Here is a 12671-nt window from a genome sequence, read left to right on the forward strand (position 1 = left end):
AGTCTATGGTATTGAAGCCATTTTTCCTACCCAATTGGCATTTCCAGTCATGAAACTCTTGCAAGATTCTTATGAGGAAACTGATGATTTCTAAAAAGAATCAATTAGATTATTGAACTTAATCAAGATAGAGTAAGTTCAACACAAACTCCTCCAATATCAAGATAAGATGAAAATTTTATTTGATAGGAGAGCCAAAGAGAGAGATTTCAGACAAGGAGACCTAGTATTAAGATGGGATGCAAGAAGAGAAGAAAAAGGAAAGCATGGAAAGTTTGACAATCTCTGGTTGGGACCTTTTAAAATTGCAAAAATCAAGGGAAATAATACTTTCATTCTTCAGAATTTGTAGGAAGAACATTCCTCATTGCCAGCACTGGGCAATATTTGAAACACTACATTCAATATTGAGCAAGTTACTTTCATTGTCATTGTAAATGGTTGGTGTGAATTATATTTTAAGAGTAAGTGTGATATTCTAGAACAATGACTCCATAGCCCAAGGAGAAGACACATGGTTTTGCATGTTTTCTGTATCCCACAGGGGAAGCAGTTCCCAGACGGAGCTGATGTTGTAACCTTTTTATTTTATGCCATTTTCTTCCAAAAAAATGAATAAAGAGAAATGTGTTTTGTAATTAATTTGACATGTTTTTATAAATGGGCAAATTGTTATTTTTTATTAAAAATAAAAATAAAAATAACGACCACCGACGCAACTTTTATTTTATTTTATTTATTTAATTTAATTTAATTTTTAATTTTTAATTTATTTTTTATTTATATTTATATTTATTATTTATTATTTTTATTATTATTATTATTTTTTTTCGCACACATTTTAGTGATGCTGATTGCCTCTGTTGAATTCAATGGTTTACAATAAATCATGCATGAGGGGGTTTCACAATCCCGATTCCCGAAACCACTTCCAGCTTATGTGTCAAGTGCTCGTCCATTGTGCCCCCCGCTCCAATACCACTTACCGCTGACATCCCACCTCACAAACTACTTTCTCGCTTAGCTGTTACTCCCACTAATTTATCCCCTCCACCAACTTCTGGCCAGACATCCGTTAAACTAGTTATAACTATCTCTTGTGCCACCTATCATTGCCAAACCGCCAACTCACTCCAAAATTTTAAATGAATTAAACATTCCAATTATTTAATGCCAACTAATAATTTTATCCCCTGCTAAAACCCAATTTGCTTTGCAATTACCACTATCATTTGCTCAAAATTATAGTGTTAGAGGGTGCGAAGAAAATTTTCAAATTCACAGATCCAATTATTCATCAACTGCACTTTATCTGGGTATTCTAATTTTCTCATTTCCCATTTGATTTTAGAATGAGTTTTTCTAAAGGCAAAAGTAAAACGGACATCGATAACCCTATGCTTCTCCCAATTCTGAATTTAGATGCCACTAGTAGATATTGACCCATACAAATTACACAATTGGACAATAGATTTAATTTTTGGGAATTCCTATGGCCCAGTTTCTTTTCCTAAGACCCACTATTTTCCCAAATTTATTTGTTGGTGTGAAAAACAATATTTACCAAATCAAAGAGCCATAGTAGCGAAAAATAAGAAACCTGTTCTATATCAACCATCTCTGTGAAAATACATATGAAAATTTGCACTCCAAATTTTAAAGATTAGTTTGCTGGTTTTCACGTATAAAACCAATAATATGGAGGTGTAGAATGATACCAAATATCAGAGTAATTGGCAGGGGTAACGAAAGACGAAGCCATGCCTTCGATTCAAACAGCGCTTCCGCCGGAGCTTGCCAACAATGTTAGAAACGTAAGAACATCTTACAACCATATTATATCTATGTTCAGATTAAACGCTCACACTGAACTGATTCGCCCCTTTAATGCAGCTTTATCGCGAGTGTCTTCGAAGAGCCAAGTTTGTTGGTCACAGGGTATGTATGGTTCTTGTTCTTCACACCCACTTCAGTGCTAAATTTATTGCAATGCCCTGATTACCTTGCGCACATTTTTTTTTAAATACCGTTTATCAGTTTGCAGACAGAAAGCGTCAAACCCTAGAAAGCTCCTGCCTCTCAATTTCAGTTTAGATTAGACGGACAGACATAGCTCAACGTGTTTTGGGTATGGAAAACTCGATCAGAACAACATGAGACTTTAATGAATGCGTTTATTAAATTTGTTACTTGTAATTACAGAAACCCACTGCTCTAAAGAGAAGAAAAACGGCATACATGTAGTGTTGCATTCATAAAATCCCACAAGAAAAGAAACTCATTTCCGCTAAATGGGGATCAAAGAGGGTAGTCAATTGGGTTCTAAAATTTAGTCCAAAACTCTAGATAGGATAATGGATTTATGAGCTGAGAGTTCACTCTGGACCCATGAGGCCAATGGTTCTGTAATTTGTGTACAACGCATAAAAGTTCATGTTTAGGGCATGATCATTGAGAGCACATGCGAAAGAGTACCATACTCACTCCACTCAGACTCGTCGAAGCCAAAGTGTAGAGTATTACGCAGAATCGGGAAAAATTCAGTATAAAGCCCGACAAATAAAAGCAGTAAAATATTACTGAAAATAGGTTAATGTCTTTCAAAGTCAGTGAAAGCTCAGTAAAATTGACACGTCCTTGTCAAACTGGCCATCAAAACTCAGTAAAAATTCAGAAGTCTTTGTCAAACTGGGCAAGCCTCGGGGAGTTTGACTAGAGTTGATGGAGTTTGGCCTGACGGAGTGGACTGAGCTTATTTAGGAGCCGAGCTGACTATACTTTTTGAGTAATGTATAGATTCAAGTGTTGTTCCAATGGAAAGCATGTTAGGGTTTTTAAACAGGCAAGATGGAAGCTGGGGTGGGGCTTAGAAATATATCAGAAAACATAAGTTTCAAAGACCTTGCTTGCAACGTAGTCGACAACTCTAAGATGTAGGGTCATTGCATCTTTTGAACTAGTGATTATTTGTAAAGTGTGATTGTTGCGATCTGATATGCTTGAAGCAACTTGTTATTATTTTGTGAATGAGGCAAATTATTGGAGAAACATTGCCCCAATCTCTTGATAGGATCATACAATTCACCATAGCCTCAATCTGCCATTAAGACTAGATAATTCCCAATAGTTGGCAGTAACGTTGGCGTTGCAATTTCCTAGAGTATATGGGGTTACTGTGGACCTGGCTTCAAATAATAAGAAAAATTACCACTGAATTACCAAAAACAAAAAATGGTAAAGGAGAACAAAACACGAAATGGGGCTTGAGGGTTCTTAGAGATAAGAAATGTGAACCCAACCTCCTCTTAGTGTATATATAAAAAATTGATGAGTAAGTGTGGAAATTTTTTGGAATTCAAAATTTAACGCAAAAAAGAAATTTCACCTTCAACCTAGAAGGTTTTTTGGATTTTAGCCTTGTGAATTTTCAGCGTCAGGACTGCTCTAAAACAAGGTACAAAACAACTGCAGAAAAAGTACAATGTTTCACTTCCAAACAGCCTAAACTTTCTGGCAATTCTAGGATAAAGAAACCAAACCAAAGGGATAAGTTTCAGTCCTTTTAGGGCAACTTATCAGCTAATAACCAGATCTGAAGAAGATGTAATAACAGCAGTACAATCGCCTATTATATTCTTCAGTTAGATGTCAAATCCTTTAGCAATTGTCTCTCCAATTAAGTCAAATCAGCAAGACTTATATGGCTGTAAATAACAATACATAAATAAGATGGATATCTGAAAATTAAATATAGAAATTACACAAATTTTGAACAGCTGGAAGCTTCATTAATATGCTCAAGATGAAGTACATGTAAATGCCATAGCTTTCTCTCAAGGCTAGTACAAATCCTCACAGCACTTCAAACCCTATCTAGGGATAATCAACAAAACCCTAGCAACCAAGAAGATCCAATGTGCAAGAATCACTCTATCACATTGGCAAAGGCAAGATGTCCTCTTCTCCTCTCCTTTTTCACAATTCCACCTCAGGGTTTTATCACAAAACCCTAGTATCCAATCTTTAAGGGATAAACCCTAGCCCTATACCTCCAAGATACTCCATGAAGATCAAGAAACCCCAGCAACTCAAGAGAGAGAGATCAAGCACATGTGAAGACTTTGGAGAGAGGGGGGGCTAGTGTACACTCTTCTCTAGGTCATATCTCATCACAAGAGTGAATAAAAGTGGGTGAATGAACATATACGAATTGAAAGACTCTCCTTTCTCTATTTATATGAGAGATAATAGAGACCACTAACCAACAATATAATGTGGGTATTATCCCTGACAAGCAACCTATAATGAGAAATTTTAGGTCAACAGAAGTGAGACACTACACTCTAAAGTACAACTGTCATGCTCCAAGGTGATATTGTGCATAATAATGCCAAGAACAAAGACAACCAAGACATTAAAGACAATGGCGATTCTCTTCGTGTAAAACTTAGAATCCATATGAACCATTGAATACCACAGATGTATCGAACTTCAGATGTATGGCGAGTTTCCTTCTTGATAATCTATCTCACACAATTCACAAATATCCTCCTTTTGTGTGATATGATGGGACCCTCTTTAGTGACACCGACTTGGAAATCTTTGGAGGGAATTTTCAAATTCTCATTTAATAATATTAAATATAATTTTCCAAGTTTATGCCAAAATAACTTTGTAAAACTAGTAATATTTCTTTTCCATTTTCAAAATCTTCTTTTGGCGAGATGGGATTGATATGAGGCTTAGGGTTTCCCTTAGGAGAAATTTGTCCCAACTTTGCCCAATTTTAACACTCCCTCTCAGCTAGGGAGAAATTTCCATCTGCATCATAGGCCTCATCTCATCATAGTTGTATCATGACGTATCTCTCAATCATAAGGAAGGCAAACAACTTCATCAATAGGACCCATCTCATATCGTCTCATATAACCAATGGTAGGGGAGATTGGCCTTCCAAACCCTACCTGTCTTCAGGTCAAATCACATGTTATCCATCTCATTGCATCTCGCACTTTGATCATCAACTGAACAATCTCGATCTAATAAAAGAAGAAGAATCATCATAAGGGAGTCCATAATACATATTAACCCTCATCATCATCATAGGGGAGCATCCGGTTTCCACCCTATATCCAATAATCAATACGATCATCTGAAATAGAATCATCATCATCATCAAGTTATATCTCGTCCTGACGTATTTATGTCCATCTCCAGCTATTGAACAATCTCAAATTTGAAGAAGGATGTGACATCATAGAGGAGCATAGCTCATCCCACAACAACACCGGAGAGCTTAGCGCAATCCGCAACCACATCAGGGTGTCTTGCTCAACCTGGAACCACATTAGGGAGCCCAACTCAACCCGGAACATCTGCTAATGGGGAGCCATATGCTACAACCTGGGAAACTCATCATCGGGGAGCCACTGCTACCACCTGGAATCCACAGACAATGGGTGAGATCAGACCCAACCCAATGCGTAGGGATCACACTCTACCCCAAAGTCTTCTACAATAGGTGAGATATACTTACCGGAGGTAATGATCACACTCTAACCTATTTTCCCAGATCTTCCCATCTTGACCCATGAGAGTCAGATGGTAGAACACCTGCATCCACCAACTTGGGCGAGATCCACCTACTGCGAGGGGTAGGGATCACACTCTATCCCAAGTCCCTCATCCCATCGGCCAGATGGGGAGGTTATCCCACAAAGTGGGTAGGATGCTAACTCGGGTATACTCTGACTAGGGGAGATCCCAAATCTCTACACACCTTATTGGTCAAAGGTTGCTCATCCCCAGGAGCCCACTAGCTCCTTTCCCCACCCTGGGAGCTCAACCAAGGGGGAAGAGCAATGCTCAGTGTTCTCAATCAGCCCAGACCCTTGTTTGAAAGGGTTACATCCATTAATTTGTGCTGCTCTCTGAAGATCAAAAACATATCAAAGTGTTCATATTTTACACCAGCTCAAACAACTTATTAAAGAGTTCAATCACACTGCCTCATACATTACCATGAGCAACAGTTCTCAGTTTTTTTGTTCATATAGGACATCAAGTGTTAGAGCAAAAAAAATACATATATAACATAAAGAAAAAGAATACCATATTCATCTTTTCTCCCTGCGGGGCAGTAACCACAAGCCTAAGCTTGTCTCATATAGCAACATCATCTTTAATTCATGAAGATGTCCCTGTCCCAGCTATATATGATCATGCTCTATCTAGGTCAGAGTGCATATCTAACTGATTTCTTGTCACAGGATCCACCAAATCAAGCAATAATAATTCATTAGCATATCACAAAAGCACTTTTATATGAGATGTGGAACCTGATAAAACATGGGGTAAACCAATCCTGTCAGCAAGGAATTATTAGCTCATAAAATTGGTTAGCAAAGACAACTTTAGATGATCATCCAGAAGACTTGTTTTAATCTCCAATAAAAAATATTTATTCATTGATTGCAAATAATAATAGATGCTAGGATTTCAACGAGGGTTTCTCCCTTTGAATTGGAAGCTTCTTTAATCATCATCAAAATATTCCTGTCATATATCAAATGTCAGATCACAGAGTCAAACTACATCAAACTTTTTCATATATATATAACAAGTCATCATTAGCTGCTTCACTATCACATGTCATCAAACATTCATCAAAAATTTAATGTCATACAATATCAATGACATTTAGTAATTATACTATAGAAATTCAACCATAAAGAACAATAGAACAATAGAGATCACAATGCACAAGAGAAGTCAAGATTTACCTTGGGAAAACGCACCAAGGGAAAAACCCAACAACCTTTTCAATAGAGAAATTCTTTTGTTCAAAAAGAGACACACCTAGACCTATGGTCAATTCTTGTCTTCCCCTCCAAGTCAAGCCACCCAATCTGATCAAGAAATTTGCTCTGCTTGATCTGACCTAGAAATTTTGGCCCTCCTACAGTTGCCCTAGAATTTTGGTGCCTGCAGTTGCCTAGAATTTGGACTCCCTGCAACAGAATGCCTAGAAAAACTGTGAACCAGAAAGAAGAGAGTCTATCCACACGTGCAAGTTGCAAGAGAGAGAAAGAGAGAAATTTGTCTTCTTCATCCTATTCGTCCTTCTTGTCCTTCGCTTGCTTGCCCAAAAATTGTCTTGTGTGAGAGATGTGAATTGCCCAAGTGGAGGAGATCGAGCTGCCTTTATATAGTGATTTGTCTTGGCTGAATGGGTGTGTCTTTTGCCTAGGCTGACTTGACTTGGAGGGAGGCTGACTTGACTACTTTTGGAGCCAAAAATTACATTTCAAAAATTCAAATTTTCTTCTTTAAAAAGTCGCAATGGGACTTTGACTCAAAATAAATTTTCTTTTTGACTCTAGCATTTAAAATATGCTTTACAATGATAAATACAAGTACATCAAGTGACCAAATATACATTATGAAGACCGACCATAGTTACAAATTCAACAAGGGTTGCATGTGCAGATTGTTGACCACAGACCGTAGGGTTGACTGCAGGTCAGTTTGACTAGGCTGAGTTAACTAGTGTTGAATTTCTGATTTTTTTGGTTGGTTTGACCAACATTGACTAATAGATGTTTTGACCAGGTTTGACTGATATTTGACTTGGATTATTGGCACATTTCTAGACAAATCGCTGATTTGTAAACCTTGTTGAAAAATAATTTCTCCTAAGAAAAGTTATTGGGATTTCTCCTAAGGTTGAGTTTCCTAGGGTAAAATTATTGTCTTTATTGTGCATGGCTTTCTTTCTATGATCTTACCTGTTTGTGCTGCATTCACTGTTGAGATTTTCTTTGTGTAATTATTCAATGATAGCAGTGGCATAAAATACTGTGTGAAAAATCATTAGGAAGTAATTATCTGGTAGAACATTATATTCTACTGCGCTTGTCATAGAATTTCAACATGGTGTTAGAGCTTTGTTGAAAGAGCAACCATTGAAGTCAAAGTAAGAGACAATATTCAACAACTTGATTGGTTTTTTAATTTTTTGTCAAAATGGTGCCAAGTCTCAGAGTAGAAGACAGGTTGGATGGTGCTACTAATTTTAGATCTTGGAAGACTAGGATACTTCTTATCTTGGAAGAGATTGACCTTTAGGATCATGTGAAGGAAGTCATTCCAAATCCAGAGGGAGCTGAGGAGAAAGCCAAGCATAAAAAGAATGAAGCAAAGTTTAAGAGAATCTTGATACATTCTATAAAGTACCACTTGATTCTACATGTTGTTGAGTTGAAGATTACCAAAGAAGTGTATGATGCTTTGGTAGGATTGTTCCACGGGGTCAAATTGATTTGTCTAGGGGAGAATGATACATTCACCCATTGGGCCATGTTGAATTGGCGAGGGGTGAATGGCCTGGAGTATTGATGCTTGCAGGATAGGGAAGACATTCTCCCATGTGGTCATTTGACTAGGGGAAAATGATACATTCATAAATAGAGCCATGCTGATTTAGCTAAGGGTGAATGGCCCAGGGAAACTCTAGCATAGGGCAAGCATTCTTCCATTGGAGCCATGCTGATTTCGCATCCATAGAGTCATGCTGATTTCACTAGGGAAGAATGATACATTCACCCAAAGAAGCCATGCTGATTTGGCCATGGGTGAATGACCTAAGGGCAAACCTTTTCCTAAGAAGCGATGCTGATTTCATTGGATATTTGACTAGGGGAGATTGATACATTTACCCATGGAGCCATGCTGATTTGGCTAGGGGTAAATAGCCCAAGATACTCGCATTGCCTGCTCCAGGATGGAGTGATCTAAATAATCTAATGCCAAGAAGAGAAGAGGCTCCATGAAGGTGTATCCCTCCAAGTTGATTAAATGCTCAAAATGTACCGGCTGCAAATCTCCATCAATGTGATGACGATCACAATGTGAAACTTCATACATTAGGAGGAGTACCACCTCTAAATCAACAATGTTACCACCTGATTTGGTGTTGTTTCAGCCTCTGAATCAACATCTGCAATTTTGCACATCTACCTTTGAAGACTCCTCTTCTTCCTGCAACAGTTTATCTTGGATTCTGGTTGAGTTTTCATCTTCCCAGAAACCAACATCATCAGTTTTTTAGATCTGTTTGGGGCTGGAAAAATTCTTGATTTTTCATCTACAACTGTATCTCTATTGATACTTACTTTGTTGGTAGTGATATCTAACAATCTGAAGGCCTTAAATTGTTCGCCATGACTAATAAACATTGGCTTCACAAAAGTTGTGGAGTAGATTCAAAAGTAATATTGAAGTGTTTCTACAAAATTCTTAAACGATGGAGGGAATATTTTTTAAAGTAATTACAACTACATCCTCTTCATTTACTTCTCGTCTTATGACTTGTAATTGATCCTCAATATCTCTCAACTTCATTAAATGTTCTGAAATTGATTCCCCTTCCTCCATTTGCATTAAAAACATGTTTTAAGGTAAAAGGTCGTAACGCTTATTCGAAGTTTTGTGAATCTCTGGTAGCCACTTCCAAACTGTTCATGCATCTTTTGCATCCTGCAGTTGGGGAGGCATCTTATCTGTAACTGACATTTTGATGAGCATGACTGATTCTTTGTTTTTGTAGACATGTTTCTTTTTCCTCCTTGCTACAACAAAATCTGGGACCCATATGATGTAAAGTTCTAAGCATCAAGGAGCTAGTCCTGCACAACTCAAGAAGGCTACCCACTATCACCACAATAGCTCTTCCTCTCACTTTTGGTTGTCTTTTCTCCAACTAAAGGGGGGATTCCCTAATGATAAGACTACTAAAGCTACAGAGTGGAGGCTGTAGGTGATTTTGAAGAATAATCTTTAACAAAACGAGTGGTTGTAGTATAAGTGGATGAATGGTGTGAGAACGCAAAGGTGAAGCAAAACCCCAAGACGAATGCCAATCTAATTATGGGGCTGAATGGAGTCAAAGTGGTATGAATTCAAGAGGGCAAGTTCTTGAGTATGTAAGTTTAATATGGGCTGCTATGGATGTTACATATCAGCATTAGCGTGCTCAAATTAATGTAGAAAACTAACCTTGGAGAGCTAAGAGTGCTACTATAAAACAATGTTATGAAGGGGATGTTATATTATTTCAAGCAACAACCCAGTTTGTTAGATGCAAGCTTAATACAACAGCAATGAATATAAGAGGGATCAAGTCTCCACATTTACATCATCCAAATGGCACATGGTTCATTACAAGGCCTCCGTAAAATGCTACAAGGGTCTCCTACAATAATAAACAACATATGAGAAATATTGCACGCATAAAAAGGCATAAAAAGGCCTCACTGTAGATAGATGCTATACCTCCAATATTTCATAAAGTTGCCAATAGGATGTAAAATGAAGGCCAACCGGAAAGCTCATTAATCCCCAAAATCTCAACCATTACAATGGAGAGAAAGCTCCTCTTTATAGAGTGAGTCTCCTCTCTCTTACAATAAACAAATATTATTTGATAACTCCATGACAAGTCAAAGGAATAATATAAAAATGTAGTAGCTAAATCCCTGCTCAATTCATGGTTGACCATGTCAAGGTATGTAGACATTAGCCTCTCTAAGAGAATTTGCTCTCATCCAAAAATAGGATGGAAACTACGAAAGTCTCCAAGAGAGGGTGTGTACAACTAAAAAATAGGCATAATTTGCAACTCAACATGCAAAATGTCCAAGTAGAATGCACCCTCCAAGATGCATGCATACAAAAATGTAATATAATAGCTTCAACATAGGAGGATGCGCTCCAAATCCCACTTATAAAATCTCACTAAGTGCACCCTCTAGGATGCATGAGGGTTAAAGCAATAAAATAATTCTCCTAGGAGAATGTTGCATAACAACCATCCCAAAATAGCAAGTGGTCTACAGGATGCATGCAACAAATCCACATGTGTGAATCACAAGGTAACGAACTCCATAGGTGAATGTGCAAAGTATCAACTATATAGAGTGCTCCACAAGGAAGTGGTCATCCCTCAAAATAGTAAGTGGACATATCCACAAGTGTGTGCTCCAAGACAATGCTCCAAATATAGAAAGAGGACCAAGTAAGAGCATGCAAAAGCTACATGTGTGGGCCTCCAAATATGCCATATGCTCCTCAATTAAACTTCTCTATAACTACCTCCAATAAAATAATATATGTGCCGAGTCAGAGAGGTGAGGGTGTTCTTCAATGAAAGTGAAAAGATGCCAAGTGTATCCTGCGTACTTGCATTCTGATGACCTTCTTTACATAGGAAAATCGAGTTACTCTTGTATCCATAAACCGAGAAGTTTTCTTCCTACTTCATACCTGTACCTGCCATGCAACATAGGCAGTGGTGTAACAACTGAGTAGGTTAGTGGCAATTTGACAACAGATAGAGGTTATTAGGTTATATTTTTCTTTCAAGAGCATCTCCCTCAAGTTTTTGGTCAGAAACAATAAAATGATTTACATAATCATTCATTTGCTTGTAATAGCAAGCACGATTTTACAATACATGGAGTGAGAATTAGAGATGTTCTAAGGAAAGACTTATTGGTTGATTTGTCTCAATTTAAAATTAGTAATATCCCTGAAAGATATGTAGCAGTTTAGACTCTCGTTTTTTTCTTTTCCACCTTTAAGGAGCTCCAACTAACTAGAGGCTTCGTTTTGTCAGCAAGGTAACACAGAGCTGGTGGTTGATATGATTCGCCAACAGTTCAAGAAAAATATTCATGAGACAGATCCAGAGAAGATACAAAAGATGAAAGATGAGTAAGTGCAGTTGTACCTTGCTTAGTTGTGCTTTAGTTGCTCATGACGAGTTTATTAAAAAATGTATTGGAGTAATAGTACTTCACTGAATTCATGTTGTTATGATGGCTAGTGCTGCAAGAGGCCTTATAAATCACATGCTTTATGAATCGGAGAAAATGGCGGGACGTAAATTTTCTACTTCCTAGAGGATTTGGGTATTTTACAATACCATGGCTATCACATTGTAGGTGACATGCATTCAAATTGCTGCAATGTTTTGTTAAACAGAATTGCAAGTTCAACTCTCTACCAAATAAAAATTATTAGTCAGAACTTAATTGTCTCAATGTGTTATTTACTGTTGTAGATACCATTTTTATAAAAGCTTCACTATTGAAGATACCATTCTTATGAAAGCTTTATGGAGTCTTACCTCTAAATTCAATTGTAATACATTATTGTATCCGTCAATTGTATGTTCACTAGAAACAATGATAGTGTTTTCTTGAGATAGCTTATTAATATATTGTCTTAATTGTAATATATTATTGTATCCGTCAATTGTATGTTCACTAGAAACAATGATAGTGTTTTCTTGAGATGGCTTATTAATATATTGTCTTAATTTACCTTATGAAAGTAAATCAATGCCATCTAGGCCTCTCATTTTCATTAATTTTGCTTATGGTGCAATCTTCAATCATAATTTGACTGCACTTCGCATTATAGTTCTGCAAATTATGTTTTTTTTTCAATTTTTTTGTTTTACATGTAACTACTCTCCCCACACTCGAACTCATAAACAAGGGTGGGATATTCCTCATGGTTAATGTCTCAGTCAACAATTGGCTCATTAAATGCGAACATGTCACAAGTGAGATTTGAACCTACCTGGGGAGGATAAACATTCTTCCTCT

The 12671-nt window shown here is 37.2% G+C and overlaps 1 protein-coding gene across 1 annotated transcript; it reads left to right on the forward strand.

Moving 5' to 3' along the window:
* Nucleotides 1–1590: 1590 nt before the first annotated feature.
* On the forward strand, nucleotides 1591–12297 carry LOC149173182 (uncharacterized). The gene is made up of 4 exons (XM_089427888.1): nucleotides 1591–1814; nucleotides 1894–1938; nucleotides 11675–11772; nucleotides 11885–12297. Exons 1-4 carry the CDS (start codon nucleotides 1761–1763, stop codon nucleotides 11958–11960), a joined length of 273 nt encoding a protein of 90 aa, XP_089284014.1. The 5' UTR covers nucleotides 1591–1760; the 3' UTR covers nucleotides 11961–12297.
* The last annotated feature ends 374 nt before the right edge of the window (nucleotides 12298–12671 follow it).

The sequence above is a fragment of the Pinus tabuliformis genome, chromosome 4_2 (genome assembly GCF_031772625.1).
Source record: "Pinus tabuliformis cultivar Carrire ecotype Pingquan chromosome 4_2, CPIR1, whole genome shotgun sequence".
Classification (NCBI taxonomy): domain Eukaryota; kingdom Viridiplantae; phylum Streptophyta; class Pinopsida; order Pinales; family Pinaceae; genus Pinus; species Pinus tabuliformis.

Coding starts and splice junctions, on each gene's coding strand:
- LOC149173182 (XM_089427888.1), top strand. CDS start 1,761: ATGCCTTCGATTCAAACAGCGCTTCCGCCGGAGCTTGCCAACAATGTT. Junction 1,815..1,893: donor TTGCCAACAATGTTAGAAAC/GTAAGAACATCT, acceptor CCTTTAATGCAG/CTTTATCGCGAGTGTCTTCG. Junction 11,773..11,884: donor ATACAAAAGATGAAAGATGA/GTAAGTGCAGTT, acceptor TATGATGGCTAG/TGCTGCAAGAGGCCTTATAA.